Genomic DNA, 26399 nt, shown 5'->3' with positions numbered 1-26399 from the left:
AGACGCGTTTCTGGGGGTGCGCGCCGCGTCCAGCGACCCGGGCCCACGCCCCGCGGTTCTCGGTCAGGTCGCGGGGCTGGGCAGCTTCTTCACGGTCGATGTTAGGGCAGCCCCTCCACTCCGCCCGCAGCCCCTTCCCGCCCGCGCGGCCCGCACCCGCAGCTCCGTCTCCGGGGATCTGCCCGTTTCCGGACGCTCCACGCCCACGGAGCCACACCGGCGGCACGTGGTGCTGGCCCGGCGGCGGGCTTCCCTCTCGGGGCCCTGACCCCGTGCAGACCGGGAGGCAGGCTCGGACCCGGCGCGTGTCCTCTGCGCACAGCCCTGCACCCGGGTGACCTGACGGGGGACCCGGACCTCACTGAACGCCTCGGGCGCCTCCCACTGCACTTCCAACAGAACCCCCCACTTCTCCCCAGGCCCTCCGCCGGCCGCCTGCCCTGGCTCCTGGTCGGTGCCCGCGACCTTGCTGCCCCTCCCTCCGCCGGGCCTGCCCATCGCTGGCTCCGTCGGGTCTCAGCGCAAAGGTCACCTCTTGAGCGGCTGTCCCTGACCCGGGGGCGGGGTGTGTGTGTGTTGGGGGGGTAGCCCTCCCAGCCCAGCCCACCACCTCCCTGTTTTGGTTTCTTCCTTGCACCTACCGCCATCTGAAATCCTCGTCTGTGTTTACTGCCAGTTTCCCCCCAAAAGTATGCAAGTCCCACTGGACCAGGGACATTGTCTTGCTTTCAGCAGGGCCCAGTAGGAGCAGCCGAGCTGTCTCTCAAATGCACACGTGTGTCCGCATAGAAGAGTTAAGACCATACGATACTGCCAAGGCGAGTGTGTCCTTTGTGTACAAGTCCTCCCAACACAAAGTCAGATCAATGGCCCGCCATCGGGAGTTTTTAGCTAATTTTCCAGAGCCGGCTGCACGAGTGCCTCCGACTCTGACTCACGCAGTCAACCCGCCAGTGGGTGTTCCCTTCCCTGTGACAAGCCAGTTTTCAACTTCGGCAGCGACTGCAAAACCAGGGGTGCCGACGGCTGCCACGTCCCTCTGTCCCTTCGTCCCTCCGATGCAATGACTGCGTTTACCTGGCCACGAAGAAAGCTCCGAGATACGCTGTGTGGCCGCCACAGGGCTGTGGGCAAAGGTATCACCCCCCTCCCTATCCCCACTACCCCTACCCCTCCCCCCCTCGCATAAGGCCACCTGTCCCCTGGAGAAATTCCTCACAAGGCTCGCCAAGGAGTAGCTGTCCTCCACTGAAAACCGGCCTGTTTTTAACGAGTGGACCCTGTGATCCTTGTAGCTAATCTCTTTTTTTTTTTTTTAAACATAAGACCAAGGTTTTCCCATCGATTCCACAGAAATATAGGGTGTCCTGAAAAAAAATGCAGACACACGTGTTGGATAATTATAAAGGCAGTGTTTATTAAAGTACATTTCATTTTCAGAATTGAGCTGTCAGCTGTTAAAGTGTGTACACATTTTTGGGGACTCTGTATATAAAAAGTTGAAGAAATAATTAACTCTAAGGTACAAATAACACATTTGGACCAAAGCTCCTATGACCTGAGTAACGTGGGATAAACTAACGCTCCTGAGAACCGGGAGGCAGCCCGGACCCGTGCACGTTGCTCCGTCTGGTCCAGCAGCGAGACACCATCTGGATGGCCCCGCAGGGGAGTGAAACCCACTGGGCGCTGGGCAAGCGTTTCCCACAAAACAAAACCCTCCCCTTCTTAGAACTGAACGCGGAGTGCAACTGACCGCCGGGGGACGTCTGTGGTCTGGGAGGCCCGGCGTGAGGAAGCTCAGGCTCTGCGTCCTCTGGCCCAGGGGTCGCTGAGGAACACGGCCACCGCGGAGAGGAAGGCCAGCAGCAAGCCCGTGGCCACACACCGGGCGAAAGGCTCCCCTGCAAGACGGTGAGTCAGGTAAGCGACCCCTTCCGTCTCCACTTCCTTGTAATTACTTAGATGGAAATAAGCCAAACCACTAACAACCATCTTTTTTAAATTGGTTTTTAGAGAGAGAGGAAGAGGAAGGGAGAGAGAGAGAGAAACATTGATGTGAGAGCAAAACATCCATCGGGGGACTGAGCCCGCCAGCCGGGCATGTGCCTGACCGGGAATCGAACCGGCAACCTCTTGGCGCTCAGGGCGCCGCCCCGCCCGCTGAGCCACACTGGCAGGGCCGTAGCGGTCATCGTTAGGTGGCAGTACGGCCGGTACGTTTTTCCTTGTTAAACTTTTGCACACAGGACGTGATCGGCTGCACCCACCTTGGTAATGCCGGGTCCAGGGGTACAGAAGCTGCGGCCAGCACACGTCGTTCCTGTCACAGTCATACTCGGTGAAGTTGACCTGGAATCTAGAAGACATTTTAGACGATGGCAGTCGCTGCAGCAAAGCTTACTTTTGGTGAGAAGTATCAAAGTTGGTTAAAGAAATACACTTATTTTCAAAGATCTATATTTTTCTGCTTCCTAAAAACTACCAACCGGGTCAGGGCCCTACCTGGTCAGGGGCCGGGGTGGCCGGGCAGGGACCTGAATGAACTGGACAGAGGCGCTGAGGGCGAAGAGGCCGGCCTGCTCGCACGTCAGCCCGCACTGGGGCCGCCAGGTCACCGAGGAGACCCTGGAGGGAGATGGCACAGGCAGCACGCCGGCTCGCTCGTCACCTGAGGACATCAGGCGACTGACGGCAACAACATGACCAGGAGTCTCTCAAAGACCTCACCCTGCCGGCCGGCGGGGCTCAGGGGCCACGAGGTCCCGGTTCAATTCCTGGTCAGGGCACGTGCCCGGGTGGCAGGCTCGATCCCCAGTGGGGGGCGTGCAGGAGGCAGCCGATCCAGGATTCTCTCTCATCATCGATGATTCTCTCTCTCTCCCTCTCCCTTCCTCTGAAATCAATAAAAAAGTTACCCCGTTTGTATTACGTGAGTTTTCAGATGTACTCGCAAGGAGAAGCCTTACACAGAGCTGTTGCCATGACCAACACGCGCGACACAGGTTCCCTTTTCCCACACGTGGCTAATAACCGATTTGCAAGTAAGCCCTCGGCTTCTATCCGCGTGTCCCTGTTCCCAGGCACCCTCCCCGCTCCTGCCTCTGAACCCCACAGGCAGGGCCTCACACCTCTTCTCCGCGCCCAGGATCTCCTGCTGGGGGACCCCCTCCACCGCGCCGGCCTCCCAGGTGAGGATGCGGACGTGCAGCTGGGCAGGAACCTCCGCGCAGGCGCCGTTCCCACTGCCGCCAGCCGGGCCTGCGCCTGGGTCGGGGGCGGCTGCATTTGGGGAAGAAAAGTAAGTTTTTCTACAATCCCCGGATGCCACAAAAATGGGAAATATTAGACAGGAAGCACGTTAATGAGGCTTCCATCTCTAAGGGGCTCTTATGACGGTAGCACCCCTTGTGTCCGAGATGTTTCCTTATAGGTTGTCAGTCACTGGAACTTTCGAATCCCTGGCCCACGTAACACCACGAGAAATCATGATTTGGTTCCCGGTCCTCACTGACACCTACCCAGAGTCTTCGCAGAAACGCCGCCTCACTGCAGTAAAACGCTCGGAGTTGGTGGGAGAGAGATCCCAGCCGGCTGGGCTGCGGGACCTCGGGGCAAGTGTGAGGCAGCCCTGGACGGGCCCTTTGGTGCGTGGGTTTGATTCCCGGTTAAGGGCGCGAACCTGGGTTGCAGGTTTGATCGCGGCCCTGGGCAGGGAGCGCGCGGGAGGCACCCAATCAGTATGTGCTCATGAACAGCACCTCTCACTGCCTCCCACCGCCCCGGCCCGGCCACCAGCGACCACTAATCTGCTTTTGGTCTCCAGTTCTGGACGCTGCTCAAGGACGGGGGATGGGCTCCGACAGGGCGGGCGCCAGGGCTCCGTTCACTTAGCAGCGTATTTTCTATCACCTTTTCTTTTAAGTTAACAAAACTGCCTTTTTAAATCACAAAGGCAGCTCTCAACTGCCCATATTCCTGGGACCAAAAACAATGCAAACTGAAATGCAAACCCTCACTGCCACCCACTCCACTTCCTACAGACACTGTTGGCTCCTAACACCGCGGGGCAACTTGACCTTCGTGGGGATTTCCTTTTTCAGAAACAAAAAAGGCATCAGGAGTAAGAGATGAGGAGTGTTAACCCCAACAAGTGTCGCTGAGCGACAGCAGAGACAGCCGACCTGCGGCGGCTCTGCAGTCCCGCAGCCACGCCCTCCTTGCCCAGCGCAGCCTCCACTTACGGACGATGTCCAGCCAGCCGTCACTGAGGTCCCGGTAATCGGAGTTGCCTCTCGCTGCCACGTGAGTTGCTTGTATTAATGAATCAAGGATTTCCGCCGCCTTGTTCCTGCGAGAGAGCATGACATTTCCCTGTGCATGGCCGGCAGCTGGTCTCGCCCCCAAGTCCTGACTCTCGGGGTCTGTCTCCAGGCCACCGGGGGGAGGGGGGGGCCTTTCACAGATGAAAATGCTTCATAACCAAACAGAAGTGACGGTTGCACAACATCATGAATGTACTAACCGCCCCTGACCTGTTCACTTTAAATGACTGACTCCAGAACCTGAGCCTGAACCCTAGCCCTAACCCTAAACCTAACTTTAACCCTAACCCTAACCCTAACCCTAACCCTGACCCGTTCACTTTAGATGACTGACTCCATCACGTGAACCTCACTTCAGTAAAAAGAGGCAGTGCGTGCACGTTCCAAACACACCCGCCAGTGGGACGTCCTTTCTGCGCATGTGACAGGGCGTGAGCATCTTCATGTGCCGACCCCACCACTGCACCCGGTGAGACCCTGATTCTGGCTCTGGGAGCCCTGGGTTCCAGGGGCCCAGCAAACGCCAGCGATGAATTTGCGTGAATGTGGGTGCAATGGCGTTACCCCCTCCCTTCACGTCTGCATCACCCTAAACTGGTGGGAGTGTGCGTGTGTTCATCACGCACGCTGGCTTTCCCACCAGCTTTTATTCAGACCCTAACTTCTCACATCACGTTGTCCGGGAGGCGCGGCGACTTCACGTTAAGCAGACCCCCGGGGGCGCAGGAAGTTGCGGGGGGCACTCACCGGAGCCGAGTGCAGTTCTCCTCGATGCCCACCTCCAAGAGGCACCCCGAGAGTGCGTTTTCTCCAAATAAGACGGGTCTGAGGGGCGCCGATGCGCACAGACCCCTCCCGGCTGTAAAATAAAAAGGAGTCCGCCCTCTTACTATCCGCGCTAAACAAAAGGAAAGATCCGCCTCAAAGTTCTCCTTGAGGCCTGGCCGGTGTGCTCAGCGGGTTGAGCGTTGTCCAGGCACCAAAAGGTTACCAGTTGGATTCCGGGTTGTGGGCTCCATCCCCAGTGGGGGGCGTGCAGGAGGCAGCCTGTCCATGATTCTCTCTCATCATTGGTGTTTCTCTCTCTCAAATCAATGCAACTATTTTTTAAAGTTTTTCTTGAGACACAGAGAGAAAGCGACAAGCAGAGCGAGTCCCCGGGGCTGGGAGCGGAGGCCGCTGCGGCTCGGTCCCCCCAGGCTGAGCACGGACGGCGCCTCTCAGGACACCTGGGCCGGCTGGTTCCATCGGAAAGCGGGGCCTGTGCAGCCGGGGTGGTGGCCACCGAGCGGGGGTTTTCCATCGTTTGGGACAAAGCTCTTGTCTCCATCGAGGGCTCCCGCGACAGGGACCCGGGCCTCCCCCAGCCCCACGCGTCACTCTCTTACTGATGCCCAGCACCTCGGGCGCAAACCACGTGACCATTTTAACAACCACGACGACAAAGCAAGAGAAACCACCTCCTGCAGCAACGTAAACCAGCTGAACCTTAAAGCACCGAGCACTCGTTCCATCCCAAACGGGGAACAGGCCCGGCCCGGCTTCCGAGGGGCTGCCCTCCCAGCAGGTTACCTGGCTGCCAGAGGCTCAGGGCCGCCGCGGGGTCGCTCCTGCCGGCGTGGAGGGCGCGCACGGGCCTGCCCAGCTGGTAACCTGGACGCACAGGAAGCAGGGGGTCAGGCGACGGCCAGCGCAGCCGCCAGCAGCGGGGAGCCCGTGGGGGAGCACAGGGGACAGCGGGCGGGGCTGCGGCCTTCACCTGTTCTAGCGAAGATGCCCGTGTGACTTAGAGATAAATGTTAAAGGGGCTCGGGAAGGGGATGAGCGGGCAGGTGCCCGTGTCGGGTCGCTCCGCTGAGCAGGCCGCTCAGTGAGTCCTGGTGAGGGACGGGCAAGGGGCTCATCGGAGGGGCTGGTGAAGCAGGCGCAAGCCGAGGAGCCCCCCACTCCCCAGCGGGTCAGCTCAGCTCCAGGCCGGGCCAGGGCCCGCTCCCAGCCATGCGTGTGACCCATCCCCCACTTCTGGAAGCCCCTCAGACACCTCCCCGTTACGGCCACGGCCCCACATAACCGTGACACCAACACCAATCGCCTGGTGATCGATTTGCGCATAAACACAAAACGCTCCACAGGTCGGGAGCTCACAGGCCCCCAGTGAGGGACCCGTCCCCTGCGGCGTATTCTTTCTGAAAAAGCTCATTTAAGTCCAGCCAGCGTGGCTGACAGGAGGTCACGGTTCGATTCCCGGTCAGGACACACGCCCGGGCTGTGGGCTCCATCCCCAGTGTGGGGCGTGCAGGAGGCAGCTGTTGTTGATGATTCTCTCTCATCAATGTTTCTCTCTCTCTCCCTCTCCTTTCCTCTCTCTCTAAAAATCAATAAAAACACATTTATTAAAAAAACATTTCAGCAACATTGTACCTGTTTTATCTCTTTCTCAAAAACCAGGAGCTAAAGAGAATGGCTAGCAATTTATAGCAGCTTGCTACTATCTACGACACTTTATGCAAAAACAAAACAAAACACCATATTGCTACTGGAAAAAGAATAGTGTCACCAGCGAGAAGAGACAGGGCGGATCACAAGCTAACACCGGGCCGTTACTCGTCATCTCCCGATCCCTGACGCCACGGGGCCGCAGTGTTGGGCCGAAATGCTTGTGAGCTGGGGGACTGGCAGGTACCCTCTCACCTGGGTTTCCAGATCTTTCCTCCTCGTGGCCGCTGTTATAGCTTAAAAACCTCACTGTGAACCTCTGCGTCAGGATTCCTAAAAAGAAAACAAAACAGAAATGTGCTGGGCCCGTCGCACTAGGAAGCGATGTCACCCACAGTGGGGTTCTCTTTCCCTGGTAACTGCATTTTGACAAGCAAACAAACCAGCCTTTTCTTACGTCAAATCACAAACACAAATAACAAGTCCGCCTTTGTCTGATGTGTTGTAATGATGGGATCTTGAAGAAAGAGGAAAAAAACACCCCCCTTAACCACGAAAGCCGCCTCGCTGCCCTCCCCCGTTACCTTTCTGGTGGGCATGGAGCGTCGCCCTGATGATCCTGACGTGTATTTCGCTGATCGTGCGGTTATTCCATCGGAAGAGATAATGTCCTCCCACCGTCACGTTCCTGGGGGCTGACCCGGGAGGTAGCAGTGTTTCTGGAAGGAAAGGACGCTTTATCGGGGATCCGCGTCCCGCCGCGGGGCCGCAGCCCGGAGGACTCGCCCCGGTGGCGTTGGTTAAAGGGAAGACTAGGGTGTCGGCGCCTGCGCGGGCGGCTGCTGCTCACGGCCGTGTTGTAGCCACGGCACTGAGATCGACGCAGGAAGAAGTGAAAATGGTCCTCAAAAATGACATAGACACGTGACCCTGAAATACCTGTGCCGGTGACGACCTGGCCCGGGTCAGCTGCTTCCTCGTAGGTCACGTGCGGGATGACGATGCCTGAGAGAGACGTGGATGAACCGTCCACGGCGCCGTGGCCTGGCAGGCGCGTGGCCTGGAAGTGAGAGCCTGTCCCGCAGGTGCGGGCCCTGCCCGGCCTGGCCTGTGTGCCAGCCACCTCCCCCACCTCCGAACACCACCGCGGGGAGCCCTGTGGCCGGCCCCCAGTTACAGCTGAGGAGGGTCAGCGACACGGTCTGGAAAGTCACTGTCCGGAGAAGAGCCGCGCACGGCGCGCTGCCGGGAGCGGGCCACGGGCAGCCCCTTTGGAAAGCAGCTTGGCTAAGTGACCGCACGACCCCGCGACCCCACTGCGAGGTAAGTATCCCAGAAATGGGAACACGCCCGGCCGCCTGGCTCCGTGGCTGAGCCCCAACCCATGAACCAGGAGGTCACAGTTCGATCCCCGGTCAGGGCACAGGCCTGGGCTGCGGGCTCCATCCCCAGTGGGGGGCGTGCAGGAGGCAGCCGGTCCATGATTCTCTCTCATCATGGATGTTTCTCTCTCTCTCTCCCTCTCCCTTCCTCTCTGAGATCAATAAAAATATATTTCAAAAAATAAAATAAAATAAACCGCCTTCCTCGATGGGAGTTCAAGTATTTCCAGGCGCTGCAGGCGGGGACTGCTGTTCTCAGGCGATGAGCGCTGACCTCGCCCCTCGGGCCCATGCTCTGTCCGGGCCGCAGCGCGTACCTCCCACGGTGCCGGCCTTTATCCCGGCGTCGAGGACGCTGCCCGGTTCCTGGTAGGCGTCGAGGTCAGTGACGCAGCGAACATCAAAATTCTGCAGGAATCCCACCGGGGCGTCCCGCACACACTGCCCAGCCAGGGTCACCTGGGGCGAGGGGAAACCCAGCAGACTCATCACCCGGTCTGATCAGCCAACACAGGGCGACGTCCGGAGAGGGTCTCCCCGCGGCCGCCGCGCCCACTGCTGGGTGCGCCTGGGCTCACCCCCTCGCTGGCGGACAGTCTAGCCCAGTGGTCGGCAAACTCATGAGTCCACAGAGCCAAATATCAACAGCACAGCGATTGAAATTCCTTTTGAGAGCCAAATTTGCTAAACTTAAACTTCTTCTAACGCCACTTCTTCAACATAGACTCGCCCAGGCCGTGGTGTTTTGTGGAAGAGCCACACTCCAGGGGCCAAAGAGCCGCATGTGGCTCGCGAGCCGCAGTTTGCCGACCACGGATCTAGTCCAACGCCTGGGCAACCTGCTCATCAGCGTGGGAGCGGATCACAGTGAGAACCATTCCGCGGAGACCAAGCAGCCCCGCCCCCCCATCTCCTTCGCAGAAACACGATCCCACTCCCGCCGCTGCCCCCCTCGCCACCAGGTTCTGTTAGAACCCGGAAAATGGGCTCCTGTGAACAGCAGAGACATGGCTGTGAGACGCCCGTGTTTTGTTCCCACAAATAGTTCTTCCTTAGAATTCTGAACTTTAAAAAAAAGGGAGGGGGATTTCACAGAAAACATTTTCCGGCATTCTGGAATGTATTAAATTACATACCAATAGCTCACTAGCACGTGGCTGTGGGGGCACGGGAGCAGCTGGAAGAGGTGAATGGGGGGAAGGAGGACCTATGTAATACTTCCAGCAACAAAGATTTAAAAAACAAATAAAAAGTGACAGTGGCTAGGAAACTAACAGAAGTGCAGGAGTTACTTCGACGGGAATTTACAGACTGTCTCTGGTTTTGTTACGTTCACGCTGAGCTTTAGCCAAGACGGGGGTTCCTTTAAGAGTGACTATGGAGACACATCCAGACGCCATAAACCGCCGGGGGCCCAGGAGACCCAGCGGGAAGAGGAAGCCGCCGAGGGGGTTTTTAAGAGCAAAATGCATTAAATTGAAAACCAGGGGGGACAGCGAGAAAAGGCTGCAGCCACCGCTGGAACTTATCACCTGAGGGACAGTGAGGTAGGCCTGAGCGGCAGTCATCACGGGGTCTCCCTGTTTGTACCCCGAGTCCGACATGTCCTTCGGGTCAGCGTGCAGGTACGCGGCAAAGGTGGTGGGCGGCCTCGGGGACCTGGAAGTCAACGAGAAAGATGCTCACTGACTGACCTTTCAGCTCTTACCTGCCAAGCGCCACTGTTCACTGGCATTTCATTCTTTTTTAGAGAGAGGAAAGGAGAGGGATAGAGAGTTAGAAACATCGATCAGCTGCCTCCTGCACGCCCCCTACTGGGGATGTGCCCGCAACCAAGGTACATGCCCTTGACCGGAATCGAACCCGGGACCTTTCAGTCCGCAGGCCGACGCTCTATCCACTGAGCCAAACAGGATAGGGCTATTCTTTACTCTTTTTTAGGTTAATTTCAGAGAGGAAGGGAGAGGGAGAGAGAGAGAAACATCAATGATGAGAGAGAATCACTGATCAGCTGCATCCTGCACGCCCCACACTGGGGATCAAGCCCCCACCCGGGCCTGTGTCCTCACCGGGAATCGAACCCGTGACCTCCTGGTTCATAGGTTGACCCTCAGCCACTGAGCCACACAGGCCGGGCTTCTTTACTTTTTTAATCACCAAAATGATATTTGTACTAAATGCCACCGAACTGTCCACTTTAAAGTGGTTAATGGTTAATTGTATGTCACGTGGATTTCACTTCAATAATAATAATGATGCTGTAAAATGTCAACAATCCAGGGAGGCGAGGAAAGTTAAAGCCCCCCATGAGCCTCGTTTCCCCACCCCCCCCATCGTCACCATGAACGTGGTGCTGCATTAATCAATTGATCAATTTCTTTCCAGTGAGGCCCGATCCTTCCTGACACAGAATAAACCTACTAACCGGAGTGTGGGATGGAGTCCAGAACTGGATCATTTAAGCTCGTTGCCTTCGGCAAGGTCGCCTGAAAAATGGGACCCACATTCCCGTTCCGGGGCCCCGAGAGCAGCGCCCTCCCCGGCAGCCTGGGGGCCACTCACACAGCCCCGTGGTGGAAGTAGCCGAGGAAGGGCGAGTTGGCCGGCAAGGACTGCACGCACAGGAACGGAAACCAGCCCGGGGCCCCGGGCGCCCTCCGCACGGAACAGAGCTGATCGAAAGGCGGGCTGACGTCCCCTCCAAACACGCCGGCGAAACAGGCCTCCCTGAAGAGCTGGGTGGCATCGGGGGAGCATTCCTGGAAGGAAACAGGAAGGAGCAGGGAGCACCGGGAGGTCACAGGTTTGAGTCCCCGTCGGGGCACATGCCTGGGCCGCGAACTCGATGCCCGGTGGGGGGCAAGCAGGAGGCAGCCCCTCGATGTTGATGTCGCTCACCCATGTTCCTCTCTCTCCCTCTCCCTTCCTGTCTCCGAAATCGATAAAAACGTATTTGAGAAGAAGAGAAGAGAAGAGCAGACATGAGCGCACCTGGTCGCAGCAGCAGCGCACGTCACAGGCCCCGGCGGTGAGGTTGCAGGGGCACGGGCCCAGAGGCTGGTGCACCTGGTCGGGGATGGCGGTCACGTTCTCTGCGAGGAACAGAGGAGCTCAGCCAGGAACGCCCCCGACCAAGCACCGCCACGCTCTGCCGCTGACCACGAGGCCGAGTCACTGGCCCACAGACCCCGTTCCCAACCCGCCCCAGCCAGGAGCCCTGCCGTGAGCTGTGCGTAAGACACAGTGGAAGCCCAAACATCAGAAAATATGCAGCCCTAACTGGTTTAGCTCAGCGGATAGAGCGTCAGCCTGCAGACTCAAGGGTCTCAGGTTCGATTCCGGTCAAGGGCATGTGCCTTGGTTGCGGGCACATCCCCAGTAGGGGGTGTGCAGGAGGCAGCTGATCGATGTTTCTCTCTCATCGATGTTTCTAACTCTCTATCCCTCTGCCTTCCTCTCTGTAAAAAATCAATAAAATATATTTTAAAAAGAAAATATGCAAAGTGGCCCCTGGACATGAGCACCTCCTCCGCCCTTAGCACGCTGCCATCACGTGACAGGGGAACACAAAACCATCTCCTCCCGGTGCAACAAAAGCTGGAAGTGGCTGGCGCGCCTTCACTAAGAGATTAGCTGAATGAAAACACGGTATGTTCACACAGTGGAATATTATGCAGCTGTTCAAAAGAACGAGGCAAAACAAGATATATTCATATGGAACAATCTCCAATTGGTATTTAAGTCAATTAACTAGTTATCAATTGTACTATTGTTTGATGACATCATGTTATTGTTTTTTTAATATATTTTATTGATTTTTTACAGAGAAGAAGGGAGAGGGACAGAGAGTTAGAAACATCGATGAGAGAGAAACATCGATCAGCTGCCTCCTGCACACCTCCTACTGGGGATGTGCCCGCAACCAAGGTACATGCCCTTGACCGGAATCAAACCTGGGACCCTTCAGTCCGCAGGCCGACGCTCTATCCACTGAGCCAAACCGGTTAGGGCCATGCTATTTTTTAAAAGGTGTAGAACAGTGCCCTGGCCGGCGGGGCTCAGTTAGTTGAAACATCATCCCCAACACCTGTCAGGGCACATACCCAGGTTGCGGGTTCAATCCCCGGTTGGGGCATGTACAGGAGGCAACCAATCCATGCTTCTTTCTCACATCAATGTCTCTCTCCTCTCTCTTTCTCTCTCTCTCCCTTCCTCTCTAAAAAAGAAAATTTTTAAAAATCAATATCCTCAGGTACAGATTTAAAAAAAGGCTCCACTTGCCTGATGCGCTCTGGGCCAGAGAAGAGTTGGCGTAGATTTCCACTTGAATGAGCAGGTGAGCTAGGCAGGCGGAGTTGTGCGACGCCGACACCAGGAGGGTCTGGACGATGCAGGGGGACTCCGGGAAGGAGCCGGTCTCGTTGGAGGAACAGGCTGGCAGGGCCCTCTTCAGCCTCACCGTCACGTCCCACGCGTTCTGGAAGGAAACAGATCGCTGTCCCTGTCGGCATCTGCCGTTGTAAGAACACCGACCGGGAAACACAACCACACCACCCTGGGCCCCGGGTCACGGCACAAAAGGAGAACTGGATACAAAGAGGACCTGATTCCGTTCCGCGCCACCCATCAACCTTCGGCCCCACGCAAACCCGACCCCCCGTCTCCAGTTCACCGTAACAGAAAGCAGCGTGTGCAAACTCGGAGAAAGCGCAACACAGGTCTGGAAGTTAACGCGGTTTGTCTAGCCCCGTTTTAGTTTACCATCCTAGCAGCGGAAGAGGAAAACCCCAAAAAATAAATAAAAATTTAAACAAAGGTACTGAAAACAGTACCTGGGGTGCAATGTCTGTCTTTCTCATCCTCTATAAACCCTAGACTTGCCCTAGCTGGTTTGGCTCAGTGGATAGAGCGTCGGCCTGCAGACTGAAGGGTCCCGGGTTCAATTCCGGTCAAGGGCACATGCCAGGGTTGCAGACTCGATCCTCAGGAGGGGGCGTGCAGGAGGCTACCAATCAATCATTCTCTCTCATCATGGATGTTTCTCTCTCTCCTTCTCCCTTCCTCTCTGAAATCAATAAAAATATATATTTTTTAAATATATTTTATTGACTTTTTACAGAGAAGAAGGGAGAGGGATAGAGAGTTAGAAACATCAATGAGAGAGAAACATCCATCAGCTGCCTCCTGCACACTCCCTACTGCAGTGATGGCGAACCTGACACGCGTGTCAGCACTGACACGCGTAGCCATTTCTGATGACACGCGGCCGCTGAGGCGGCCGCATGCTGAGGATGAAACATTTGCGAAATAATGTTTTTTCCTCAAAGTGACACACTACCCGAGTTATGCTCAGTTTTTTGGCAAAGTTTGACACACCAAGCTCAAAAGGTTGCCCATCACTGCCCTACTGGGGATGTGCCCGCAACCACATGCCCTTGACCGGAATCGAACCTGGGACCCTTGAGTCCGCAGGCTGACACTCTGCCCACTGAGCCAAAATGGTTAGGGCAATAAAAATACATTTAAAAATAAAAATAAATAAACCCTAGAGTTGATGCCTTGCACGTCCTAGGCACTCAATCAAACGTTTATTAAGTGGAAGGGTTGGATGAGGTCAGTGGTTTAGAAAGCTTTTGTGAGTCACACAATCATCGATAATCTGATGGAAGCTGGCACCCCTCTCCTGAGAAAAACGCACACCCGCGCGTGATTCACACTCCATTTCCGAGGGCCCCTGCAGCTCGTCCAGGGACCCCAAGTAAGAAAGCACTACCCGTGGGTCCCGCAGCGGCTCCGGGGCAGATTGTACCTCCGGCCTTACCACATTGGGGGTCACAGTCAGACTCCAGTCTCCCGTGTCGTTGATCAGCACGTCACACGTGGGAACTGGCAAGGATCCTGCAGGAGGCGAGAATGCAGGGCCGCATTGGCCAGCGGCTAAGGGGGTGCACTCCCCGAGATGGAATCCGCCCTTTGCAAGCTGTGGGACTTTGGGCGAGGGACCACCTCTCTGAACCTCAGTGTCCCCATCTGTCTAATGGGACTAAAATGCTACTGTTTTTATTCCGACAACGAGGTGAATGCCAGCCATTATGGCCGCGAGCTTTCTTGTGGGGTGGCCTCTGGCCCACATCAGCCCCCATCCCCATTCCCCATCCTGACTTCGCAAGTGGACAGCGGCAGGGGACCCCCGGGGTGCCACCTCCCCGGCTTCCTCGGCCGGCCCGGCCCGGGTCCAATACCCACCCTTCCCACCGGAAGGGCCGGGCACTTTACCCGCCTGGTCCTGCAGCAGGGACAGGGACACGGCCACGTCCTCGGTGCCTCCGAGCAGGGACGCGCTGACCACAGGGCCGGACGCGCGGATGAAAGAAGGGAGGAAGGCTAGGCGGGCGGGAAGCGGGCAGGGAGGAGTTAGTCGCGGCAGAGTCCATGCCTACGCGCGTGCTCCCCGCCTGCTCGGGGGTGACTGCGGGTCTGGCCCCTTAAACGCCTCGCCTCCCCTCCCGGCCCGGCAGGCCCCCACCCCGGACACACCCAGGTCCCCCCACAGCGGCCTCAGGACGCCCAGAAGAAGGAGGAGCCCCAAGAGCAGAGGGGCCGGCGGTGGCAAGCCCATGGCCGGGACCTCGCCGGGCCCGCCAGACCGAACCGCGCCCGCCTCAGAAGCCGGGAAGCGCCGGGAGGCCGCGCAGAGGCCCCCGTCGCCCCTCCGCCGCCATCTTGTCAAGCGAACGCCGGGAGCTATGGCAACCACCAATCGGCCGCCGGCCTGCGGAGCGTCGTGCCGGGATTGGACCGGAGGCAGAGAGCCCGCCCCCGGCCCGGCCTCAGCATCCCGGCCCCGCCCACAGCACCCTGGCCCCGCCCACAAACCTTGCGCTCACCTGAAGGATCAGGTTCCCACACAGACTTGATGCCCGCACTGCAGAGCGAGCCCGCAGTACCCTTCATCTGTATGGGGCCGGACCAGAACGGGGGAGGCTGCATGGCCATGATTGTGGTGGTGTGTGTGTTTTCCCGCCCCTTCCCGTGTTGCTGTTTTTACTGTTCTCCCAGTTTTTGAAGGTCTCAACACCCAGAAGCCGACTGTATCAAACAACACACAAAAGGTTTTGCCCAGCAAGAGGACAGATGCAAAAGTAGCAGAATTCAGCCGGGCAAAAAATGTAACAGTATTTTCACAAATAACTTTGGCAAGATTTGAAATTAAAGTTCTTCAGAAATGAATAAAAATTTGATTATGTGACCAAATCCAGTTAACACGTACACAGTTGAAGCAGAGTTGAATGAGCATGAAATAAACATTAAGAGAAAATAACAAGAAAATATTAAAGTTTAAATTATTTTATTACAAAAATTTATATAAAATAAACCATAAACACAACCATTAAAAATAAAACAGAACTAAGACAGTATATAAAAACATTTCCAGTGAAAATTAACAAGAACCTTATCAAACTTCTTGAAATTATGTCTTTTAGATATACAATGCTTTCCTAGACTTAAAATAGGGATTTCCGTTACACTTAATGAGGCTATGAATATTAAATATTATTTTTAAAAAGACAGATTCTCAAACTCAAGAATTAACAAATACTTGCAAAGTTATCACAAAAATCTTTATGTAGTTAATAAAATCGTAAGTCCAGAATACAAAACCTACCTGAAATAATCTAACCAAACACCCAAAGTTACTTAAGTGAGACTGAGCTTCCGAGATGGTATAAAGAGAAGATTTAAATCTCATTTATATACAAGATTGGATACACAATTTGCCAACATACTTTTTTGTTGTTGAAATATTACAGATGTTCCCCTTGGCAACATACTTTTAAAAACAAACCAAATCAGCCACTGTTCCTGAAAACCCTCCTCACACTATGCTGCAATTTAAAAGGACTTTTAATAACTTCAAGGTCACACGGAAAAATAAGTTTTTTATTGCTGAAATTACAAATATTTTTTTTTTGTTTGAACCGACAGTCCAAAGCTTCTAGAGATCAGTTCGCCAATATTAATACTTTTATTTCTTTTCCTTGGTGAAAAAGAACGGATTCAGTCTGCAAGTGACAACTATAAAGAATCCACCCCCGCCCTCCCGCAACCCTGTGGTACTCCTCACAGCCCAGACATCAGCGTTCACAAATGAGCTCTTCGCCCAATTGTTTTTGAAGAAGTTGCCTCCAGACTCCTTCACTCACTCGCCTGACTCCTTTAAAGCCATTTCGCAGTGAATCCGTGACAAACTATTATTATTACTTGGGTATCGTCACACAAAGGAATAAGTAACTGCAAATATCTGAAGCTGAACCTCAACGTAGACAACAAGGGTTTGAAAGTGGATCAAGTATGTAAGACGCTGCATGTTGATTAGGGCCAACACTCCTTTATCTAAAACTGTGGTCCAATTCCACCTGTAACGCTTCCCAGTAAGAAGCTCTAAAGCCTACAACCAGTCAGGACAGGCTGATGTGACACATGATCGTGTGCTTTCTTCCCCGTCCCGACAGAACCCTCTGGAAGCATTCTAGGGCTTGGACACTGCAGAGAAGGGCTCCCACGTACAGCAGTCCCCCATAGGGAGAGGGTGATCTTTTAGGACTGCATCCTGTAAGGAACCGCATTAAGAACTCTTACACGTTTCTCTATTTTTTCAGAGCCTCCTTACAAAGACTCCCCGCCCCCCGCACCCCGCTTCCCCAGGCAGCTCTGGGAGATGGAAAGCTCATCATCACGCAGACGCCTTCAGTTTCTTTTTCTTGGCCTTCAGCACGGGAGGTAGAGAGATCTTAAAGGCCGTCCTGAAAGACACAGGGAGGAAGACGCCCTTTAACACGAGAACTCTCTGGCGCGGGAGGGGAGCAGCCACCCAACCCCACAGAGACTTACTCGCAGGTCGTACAGATGGGGCTGAAGTTGCAGAATACTGTGAATGCAGAAAACAGAGAAAAGCCAGGCTGGCGGGAAACCGTACCGTGGAGCTAGCCTCTGGCCTCCCGCGACACGGCAAGAAGGAACCCCTCGGCCGTGAACTTACTGGACAAGCACACGGAACACACGTAGCCGATCTCAATGAGGTTGCGGTGGCAGAAGCAGGCGGCCCGGTAGTCCACGTGAATTGGGGGTGGGAGGGTTAACTGAGACCTCTGGTCCTGGTCAGGAAGAAAAAGCCACTGCAAAAAAACAAATAAATAAAAAGCCTTTTTATTATTCATTCAGCAATACTGAGCACCTCCACAGGCAGGCATACAGCATTCTGCATACGGCTTGCAGGGTTCACAGACTATGGGAAGCCCCGCTTCTCAGCTTTGAGACCCCCATGTCACCCCCCTCTTCCTTTCCTCCAATGTCTAGCACCCGCCATGCTGCGCCCATTCATTCCCCAGGAGCCGGGCTCGGGCTCAGGTGCCAGGTGCACGGTCACGGCTCCTTACCAGCAAGTACTGCAGGAGGGAGGGCATCTGAGGCACCTTCAGGTACAGTCCCCCTGTGATGTCACAAGCCTGCAAGACACACCGGGCTCCTGCCAGACCGCACGCACTCCGCGTTTCCAGAGGGACGTGCTCAGGTCTCCCAAGGGAGAGGAGACGGCACAGCGAAGTGAAAGGGGTGCTTTCCCAGAGCGAGGACCAGACGGCCCGCTTCCTCCCAGGATGTGCACGCAGCTTCTTTCTGCCCTCGGCTCACAGCCTTCCACCCTTCCGTCTGTTTGCTTCGGATACACTTGGTTCTTGCCACATTATTCAGTCATTACATTTTTAAAATGACAGCTTTGAGATATAATTCACACCTTGAAATTAACTCAGCGTGGCGCAGGTGGTTGGGTGTCATCCCATGCACCGAAAGGGACGATTCCTGAGCACATGCCCGAGTTGTGGGCTGCATTCCCAGTAGGGGGCGTGCAGGAGGCAGCCAATGAATGTTTAGCTCTCACATCAATGTTTCTCTCTCTCTCGCTCTCCCTTCCTCTTCCTCCTCCTAAAAATCTATATCTATATACAGAGAGATCTATCATTCTCTTCACCAATTATTAACAATGGTAACTTTTGAATGATAGGATTTGAAGGGATTTTTTTAACCCTTTTAAAAAATACTTTTCTGTGGTGCTTACATTTGTTTTAACGTGTGAATGACTTTTCCAAAGCCAATCGAGCTATCATGTAAAACATAAATAGAAAGTTTGAAGGGGCCAGAGAAGTGTTCGTTCTCTCATCGGTGCTGTCACACAGGCCGGTCCCTGAAAACTGTGAGGATCAGCGAAAGGCTTGGAACAACAGGACAGAACACACCGCGCTTTCAGAACCACCAACGCCGAGCATTCACCTGAAACGTACCTGTTGGAGGAGTCCTGAATCGGAGTCTAAAACACAGGCATCGATCAGAATGTTCTGGAATGAAGATTGCGGAGACATTACGGGAATGATAACAAGAATGACTAGTTTACACTCAGAATCTATGCGCCGAGCTCTGCTCTTGAAATGGCTATTTAATACGCTTAACCGTGCAAGGCAGATATCCGGTCAGCATCCTGCAGCCCAGGCCTGGGCCAGGCGTGGTCACAGAGCTGGGGGGGCAGTGGGGTCAGCCCCAGTTGGCCTATCCCCAAAGCCCATGGTCTTTTCACTGCCTCACGTGGGCACTCCGAGATGGAGAAGCGTATACACAAACATGGCACTTAGAGTATAACAGGAGTTTTAACATTTCAAAGAGGAAAATGACACATATTAGTGACAATTCATCAAGGCATGGAGCACACTAAAGCCAGAGACTCTTCGCCTGGGTCCTCGGATGGGCACAACAGGGTCCATGAAGACCCGGGAACTGTATTAACACTGTCTGAGTGCATGTCTTTCTGGGGGCTCATTCTCAAGGGGCCCAGGACTCCAATGATTGATGAACTATGGATTCCAGATTCCTAATCCATTCATAAGGCTATTTAGTCAGAAAACCTCCCTCAGTGGGTCATTAAGAAAAAGAAATCAGTTCCCCATTCTGAGCAAGCGCCCCGGAAAGGAAGGGTGTCCGCTCACCTGCTTCTGCGCCGCGAAGATGACATTCATGAAGTTCATGTACTGCAGGGCGCTGTCTTCCGCCGCCTTGATCACCTGAAGTCACAGCCCGTCAGCACCTGCAGGCGCATCCGCCGCCCCCTGGAGGTCCCGCTACTCTGCCAGCTGCAGCCCAGTGCTTTTCTCACTGTCTCCCTCGCCATCCTCAGGAAATAACCCCATCGGGTAAGGAGACTGAAACCCCCCAAACCCTACCACCCCAGAGACAGTCCTTGCTAACAGTCTCTGGAGAGCAGCTCCGGGCACGTCATGACTCACACCCACCGCACACACACCAGCGGCCAGGCCTCCGCCTGGTGTGCTGCGACCTGCTTCTCGGGCCGTCTATGTCCTTCCTGCCGACTTCGCCGACTGACTTCGCTATTTTCCCAAATCCCTGCAGGGGACTCTGAAGCGGCCTGCAAGGCTCGGTGTAGACAGTGCTCTGACGGACACACCCACGTGCCCCGTGCACAGCTCCGGGATGAGCTCCTGAAATCAGTGAGACCACACATCCCACCCTGACCCGGCGGATAACCACCTGCCGGGGAGAGCTGCACTATTTTCTCTCCTCAGTGACGCCATGCGACGCGGACAGCAGCCAACCCCCAGCTGCCAGGGGCAAGCACAAACATAGTATTGATTTTTAAAATCTTACCAGCACCCTGGACTTCATCTCCTGATTGTCTGTAGAGAGAAAAGCAGGCTGCAATGAAACTGAGTCTTATTAAGTGTGTTGTAAGGTTTTCTAACCAACCCCGGGCAGCCCACCCAGTTACAGGGTGAAATGAGGATCAGTCCCACAGGAAACATAGGCGCCTACCTTTAACCTCCTTGTTCATCCTGTGGATGTCTTATTTTCTTAGCGTTAAGGAATTTTAAAATATCGTTTACTTCATCAATATTCATAGTAAACAAAAAAAAATAACCTCAAATTTTAGTTAAATAAACCCAGCATCCCCAAACGGAAAGACAGACCTGTTCCCTTTCCCATGACAGACACACAAAACGAAGGACTAGGGGTTTCCAAAGTACCTTTGTCCCAGAAAATGAAATGACCACCACGGACTGTTGTATGACGACCCCCCACACCCAGATTCGAACACCGGGACCACAGCCAGCCGGCCGGCCGGCCAGGGGGGGATCTGGAACCGGAAGACCACACATGCGGGTCAGACCCCACCCCCAAAGTCCGAAACAGAGCAACCGCTCAAAACTGCCCCAAGCGACGCAAGTGCTCACTGTGGGGAGAACATCACACAGACAGGGACATCGAAATGCTCAGAGGGTGTGGGCCCCACGCTGAACGCAAAGTAACCCGCTGGCCGTGGAGCAACAGCGGCTCGCTTGCTGAGCGTCAGGTCAGTGAGTGGCTTTGATAATCAAGCAGAAATGAAAAAACAAAACAACTCCCCAGTCCGCCTAACCAAGAAACAAGGCAGCAGGACGTGCCCTGAAGGACTGTGAGCAGCCCTGGCCGGGTAGCTCCGTTGGTGAGAGCGTCGTCCCGATATACTGAGGTTTCGGGTTCGATCCCCGGTCAGGGCACGTACAAGAAGCAACCAATGAATGCATGAGTAAGTGGAACAACACATTGATGTTTCTCTCTACGTCTTAAAAAAAAAAAAGCACTAGAGTTCTCCCACTCGTCCCACTTCGAGTTTCTCCAGCTTGCTCACAACACGGCAAAGCCACCGCTTTGCAAGGCTCAGCCTTCGTTCACGTGGACACAAGTTCCAGGCAACATCCCAGGAAAACACGTCTATCCCAGAAGACACCACGCGTGACCACACCGAGGATACAGCACAGAGCTTTGGCGAGGGACCCTGCCAGCAGAGTCTCTGTGTGCTGCCCCTTTATGTCACCTACAAAGAGTAATAAGAAGCATTAAAAGGGGAATGTCTTGGCATCTTCTTGAACTAAAATCATTATTAAACCAAAGCATTCTTCTTCATGAATGAAAATAACATTTTAAACAAAATAAAAAATATGTATTTTAAGGAAAAGTCATAAGTAGAAGAAAAAACGGTCCACAAAAGAGGAAAAGCAGACCCACAGGACATCTTAGAAGCCAGAGGGCTCCCAGCAGCGGAGCGGGCATGCGAAGCTGCAGCCGCAGGGAGACGAGGCCGACGTTGACGAATGACTTTCAACAGAGAGAGAAGCACCGAGACCTCCACCCCGTGGACCAAGGCCTCCAGGCCCACATTCACCTCCATGTGCAAAATACCAACAATGGGGGAAAAGCTCTCACTCTTGGTCATCAGGTCCTTGATCTCCTCCACGATGACTTCATTGGCTGCTGTCAGCAGCTCGTACTTCCCGTCTTTGCTCCCCGAGGGGTTATATTCAGAAGCGGGGTTGCCAGGGTCCCCGAAGAAGTCTCCGAGTCGCCCGTTCCGCCCAGGGTACAGGAATCGGCTGAAACGGCAGGAAAGCCTACTTACACCGGGACGCAGCCCCTCACTAGACATGAGGGTGACCTTCAGCAGAGAAAACACGCAAAAGCCACATTAACTCTGGATCACAAGATCTCTAATAAATTCCATTTTAAAAATGTATAGTCCTGGCTGGTGTGGCTCAGTGGATAGAGTGTCGGCCTGCGGACTGAAGTCCCGGGTTCAATTCTGGTCAAGGGCGCACACCCAGGTTACAGACTGGATTCCCAGTGGGGGGTGTGCAGAAGGCAGCCGATCCATGATTCTCTCTCATCATTGATGTTTCTATCTCTCTCTCCCTCTCCCTCTCTGTAAAAATAAATAAAATATATTTAATAAATAAGTAAAAATAATAAAAATGAAAACATGTATAAAAGTGGAAACACGAGTCGATCGCCACAGAATGTTTTAACGATTCCACTGTTTTCTGAGCGAAGAGAGGAAACTGGGCTGTGTCTGGAGATGCTTCGGGGGGCTCTCACTCTGCTTCTGGCCACTTCCAACGTACTATCCGTTTACTATTTGAGGTACAGTTCTGTGCCCAGCACTGAAAATCCGGCCCAGGGGTCCCCAAAAGATCCCTCCAGCAGTCCAGGACCTCTGTAGCAATCAAGTTAAACACGTTACATTTCTCTAAAACGTGAACACTTGGCCGGTCACTGCTCGCAGTGACATCTTTTTTTTTTAAAAAATATATTTTATTGATTTTTTACAGAGAGGAAGAGAGAGGGATAGAGAGTTAGAAACATCGATGAGAGAGAAACATCGATCAGCTGTCTCTTGCACACCCCCTACTGGGGATGTGCCCGCAACCAAGGTACGTGCCCTTGACCGGAATCGAACCTGGGACCCTTAAGTCCGCAGGCCGACGCTCTATCCACTGAGCCAGACCGGTTTCGGCCGCTGTGACATCTGAATCAGATCCGCACTGAGGGCAGCCGGTGGGTGCTCTCCACACACCGAAGGAACGAGCCCTGAGGCCCGAGCAACCTGACAGCCGGCCGCCGACCTCATGACACACGTGGGTAAACGAGAGCCCCGTCTGCGTGAGGGACACGTCACTGAATCAGAGGAGCCGAGTCTCACGTGGGGATTGGACTCCACAGTCCGTGTATAACGTGACCAGAAAACAGGTCAGAATTATTCACGAAGATCTCTGCCGGCACGTGGCCCTATTTGCATAGCCTATTTCATGCCCGCTGCAGCTCTACCGGCCACCTGGCAGTGACCAACACGGCCAGGCTTGTGCACCGTGCTAGCGAAGGCCACTTTCTTCAGCCCAGCACCCGCGGGCGGAGCTGGTGTGGGTTAAGGGCCAATTGATAAGAACAATCCTTACTTATCAACACAGGAATCACACCCAGAGCCGAGGAGTGGTCACACTGGGAGTGAGAGGTGCCCAGGAGCTGGGCTGGCTGAAGGGAAAGTGGAATCCCAGCGCTCTCCCCGCCCCCGCCCCGCCCCGGCAGACCCACCAGGAGGGCAGTGCCGGGAGCTGCCGGCCCATCGGGTGATGCTCCTCTCTGCCCGAGTACAAGATGAGGGTACGCTAGACGCGCACCCGACCAGCTCCCTGTATCCCAGCCAGGAGGTTTCCAGTGCTCATGCTCTGAGGTGTGCATGTACTGCTTCTTGACGTGTGAGCACTGCTCACGGACACAGAGAAAAGGAACTGCAACACACAGCAGGCACCGGACACGCTAACGGCATGCGAATCCCAGGAACTCGGAGAACACCTGCCGGCCCTACCTTTCCTGAATGTGACTCGCGATCACCGCGAGCTTGTTGGCCCGGTTCATGAATAAGTGCGAATTCCCTAGCACCATCACGGCGTCCATGCATTTCGACAGCGTGAACTATTGGAAAAGGAAGACACCAGAAAGGCAAATTAGCTATGCACGCCCCTACACGAGCTCTCCAAGTAACTCAACGTTCATTAACAATACTTTCAGGCAGAAAAATAAAATGCTGATTAATTGCACTGTATTTTTTAAAAATAAAACAAACCTATTAAAATTTCCAGATGGCAAAAATAATGACAGTGAGCAAAAGTGAAAGACAAAAAGGCATTCTTATACACCAGTGACGAGAGTTCAAAATGAGCCACTGTTTCTGCAGAGGAGTAAGGTAACACGCAGGGACGTGCCGTCTACCCGTACCATGGAATTCTATCAGCAACAAAAAGGGCCTGAGCCACTGGGACAGGTAACATGGACAAGGCTCAGAATTATTACGCGGAATAAAGAAACCAGACCCAAAACCCCCAGTGCACACTGTTTGGTTCTATTTATGGAGAGGCCTGGGAAATGCAAACTGAAGGAACAGAAAGCAGAGCGGTGGGTGCCTGAGGGTGGGGACAGGCAGAGAGGGGGTGAGGGGTGGGGGGTCGATGACAAAGGCGCATGAAGATGCTTTCCGGGGCTGATGGATCTATAGGTCCCTCATGTTGATTGTAGTTATAACCTCACGAACGTGTACATATGTGGAAACATGTCAAACTGAACACTTTAAAGACAGTTCATTGTATGTCCATTCTATCCCGATAAAGCTGTTTTTTAAAAAGATAACATGAAGAAAATGAAAAGAGAAACCACAAAGTCACAGGCCAAGAAAAAATATTTGTAAATCACATATTCGATAAAGGACTTGTGTCCAGGTTATGTAAAGACTTCTCGAGCCTGCAACCCTCAATCCTTAGGTGAGGACTGAAAAAGTGAAAGAACAGAATTGTGGTCATGGTTACACAACTCTACTGTGGGTTTTACTAAAGATCACCCAATTGTACATTAAAATGGATGCATTTTATGATACAGAAATACCTTACTCAAGCTATTTTTTTAAAGCAATATGAACACATACTCAGTTAAACTAGAATTATCCAAAGGCCCCCTCCAGCAATCTTACCTGGGATTCCTTTAATGCTTGCTTTCCCCACCAAATTGGGTTGACATCAACTATAATCACTAGAAGATTCAATTCATCTTCTGAAAATATTAACAAAAATAAAAAAAACATGAGCCCCATGAAAGTGAAAAGCTAACATTCTACATGCCTTTACATGCCTGTGACCGGACAATCCTGAAATTAACAGAAGGCCAAGCTCTCTTAAACATTTAAAGCTCTGACGTCCTGAGCAAGCCCTCGCCTGCTCCGGCCACACCCCGCCTCTCACCGCTAGAATGTCAGCTCCATGGGGGGTTTTCGTCTGCTTTGTCACTGCTTATCTTTTGTTCCTCACCGGCTGCACAGCCATAGAGGGGGCACAATAAATGTCTATCAGACGGACCCAAAGACATTTGCATTTTTATTTATTTTTAAAATACGTTTTTTGTTGACTTTAGAGCAGTGGTTCTCAACCTTCCTAATGCCACGACCCTTTAATACAGTTCCTCATGTTGTGGTGACCCCCAACCATAAAATGATTTTCGTTGCTACTTCATAACTGTAATTTTGCTACTGTTATGAATCGTAATGTAAATATCTGTGTTTTCCGATGGTCTTAGGCGACCCTGCTAGCAGTTGAGCCTAAGACCATCGGAAAACACAGATATTTACATTACGATCCGGTGCTACCTCTTCGCTCCAAAAGCCCTTCCCAGGGCTTCCAACAGGCCCTGGCTCCCCCATCGCCGGGACCAGGAATGCCAGGCTCCGCTGCACCAGGCCCTGGCACACGGGAGTCCGTTTCCCCACACCGGGCTGACAAGAACCCGGCCAGAAGGGAAATCCGATGATTGCCATCTTTCACCAATTACAAGATGTAACCCCTCCCCCCCCCTTTTGTTTCATTCCATCGAACAGGTGCTGAAATCAGATGGCATCTTGCGATTCCGGTGGGCAGCATCTTTATCTTGGCGGTGTGTTATACGAAAGGGCGTTTCACAATCAACGCCGTTTTGGAGTGGATGAAATATGGCGATCCTGATTTTGCAAAGGAAAGGCACCTTCTGTGAGTCCCGTGGCCTGCCGGCAACCAGCCAAGCCGGCGCCCTGCTCTGCGGGCAGGTCTGTGGCTGCTCGGAGCCCCGCTGCCTAGTGCGGACCTCAGGACTGACCCGCTCCTGACGGCGCTCAGGCCACGACCTCACTTCACAGCTCGTGGTGCTCCGTTCTCATCGCCTCCCAGCCATGCCCACGAGGCTGGGACTCCTTAACGAATGAGGGCTTCTGCCTGCCCGGGCCGGCGTGGCCCGGTGGGTGGGAGCGTCCCCGTGCACCGAGGGGTGCATGCCCATTCCTCTCACTGCAATCCCTGCGGCTCCCCGGACTCCCATCTAAGCGCCTCCGCCTGCCTCACCTCCTTCCTCGCTAACACGTCACCCGGTGTCCTGTTCTCACAGCTCTGTCCCCGTCAGCATTACTTGCATTTACTGGCCGCCTGTCTGTCTCACCCCTGGACTGTCACCTCCACGGGGGCCTGCCGCGCTGGTTCTCCGCTACTGCTCAGCGCACACATCACGGAATGCCTGGCCCGCAGGCGGGGAGCCAACCGCATCTCCGGAACGAACACATTCGCTGATGCTCTACAGACCAACCCGGTCCCACCCGGCCCCAAACACGCAGCCATCTGCCGGTTCCGGGCGGGCTAGGCCCACCAGCCCCGGTCCTGGTCCCAACCGGCGCGGCCCTCACCGTCCGAGACCATGGTGGCCTGGGATCCCGCAGCGCAGAGCCACCGGAAGTCAAGTGAGCATCCCGGATGCCGCGCACCTCCACTTCCGGCGCCTCCGAGTGACGCGCAAGGCGGGTGGACCCAGGCCCCGCCCC

At 54.2% G+C, this 26399-nt stretch overlaps 2 protein-coding genes and 1 long non-coding RNA gene across 6 annotated transcripts; 1 reads left to right on the top strand and 2 right to left on the bottom strand.

The window, feature by feature from the left end:
- The first annotated feature begins 119 nt into the window (after positions 1-119).
- Positions 120-2374, top strand: LOC307094019. 2 transcript variants are annotated; one of them, XR_013813025.1, is made up of 3 exons: positions 120-1136; positions 1733-1923; positions 2250-2374. It is a non-coding gene; the product is annotated as an uncharacterized lncRNA (long non-coding RNA). The 2 variants fall into 2 exon arrangements; XR_013813026.1 differs by having other exon boundaries at positions 2017-2262.
- On the bottom strand, positions 1393-14870 carry TCTN2 (tectonic family member 2). The gene is made up of 18 exons (XM_079762444.1): positions 14681-14870; positions 14420-14527; positions 13965-14041; positions 12425-12620; positions 11135-11235; positions 10706-10902; positions 9676-9802; positions 8461-8602; positions 7701-7766; positions 7346-7480; positions 7017-7094; positions 5898-5978; positions 5073-5184; positions 4245-4351; positions 3132-3282; positions 2506-2628; positions 2271-2359; positions 1393-1904 (listed from the first exon to the last, which is right to left on the bottom strand). Exons 1-18 carry the CDS (start codon positions 14760-14762, stop codon positions 1801-1803), a joined length of 2076 nt encoding a protein of 691 aa, XP_079618570.1. The 5' UTR covers positions 14763-14870; the 3' UTR covers positions 1393-1800.
- A 642-nt stretch (positions 14871-15512) lies between these two features.
- Positions 15513-26347, bottom strand: GTF2H3 (general transcription factor IIH subunit 3). 3 transcript variants are annotated; one of them, XM_079762296.1, is made up of 13 exons: positions 26265-26347; positions 24537-24616; positions 23382-23488; positions 21449-21615; positions 20997-21059; positions 20018-20047; positions 19853-19881; positions 19177-19251; positions 18481-18534; positions 17581-17649; positions 17184-17319; positions 17036-17072; positions 15513-16947 (listed from the first exon to the last, which is right to left on the bottom strand). In XM_079762296.1, the coding sequence occupies exons 1-13, from the start codon at positions 26275-26277 to the stop codon at positions 16878-16880; spliced, it is 930 nt and encodes a 309-aa protein (XP_079618422.1). In that variant the 5' UTR covers positions 26278-26347; the 3' UTR covers positions 15513-16877. The 3 variants fall into 3 exon arrangements, with proteins under 3 accessions (XP_079618422.1, XP_079618423.1, XP_079618424.1); XM_079762297.1 differs by lacking the exon at positions 26265-26347 and adding an exon at positions 26024-26241; XM_079762298.1 differs by lacking the exon at positions 26265-26347 and adding an exon at positions 25930-25962.
- Between the last annotated feature and the right edge of the window lie 52 nt (positions 26348-26399).

The sequence above is a fragment of the Cnephaeus nilssonii genome (assembly GCF_951640355.1).
Source record: "Cnephaeus nilssonii genome assembly, chromosome: 22".
Taxonomy (NCBI): Eukaryota; Metazoa; Chordata; class Mammalia; order Chiroptera; family Vespertilionidae; genus Cnephaeus; species Cnephaeus nilssonii.
This window is presented reverse-complemented; position numbering and strand designations above follow the sequence as displayed.

Bases quoted from the DNA above. Each gene is read 5' to 3' on its own strand.
- TCTN2 (XM_079762444.1), bottom strand. From the start codon at position 14,762: ATGGGCTTGCCACCGCCGGCCCCTCTGCTCTTGGGGCTCCTCCTTCTT. The intron at 10,903-11,134 runs GTGCGCTCATGT...GTTTCCTTCCAG, and splicing joins TGCGCTGCTGCTGCGACCAG to GAATGCTCCCCCGATGCCAC. The intron at 7,095-7,345 runs GTAACGGGGGAG...TTTTCTTTTTAG, and splicing joins GCTCCATGCCCACCAGAAAG to GAATCCTGACGCAGAGGTTC.
- GTF2H3 (XM_079762296.1), bottom strand. The intron at 21,060-21,448 runs GTGAGAGCTTTT...TACTCTTTGTAG, and splicing joins CAAGGACCTGATGACCAAGA to GTGACATAAAGGGGCAGCAC. The intron at 20,048-20,996 runs GTATCCTCGGTG...TAAGAAAATAAG, and splicing joins CCTCGCCAAAGCTCTGTGCT to ACATCCACAGGATGAACAAG.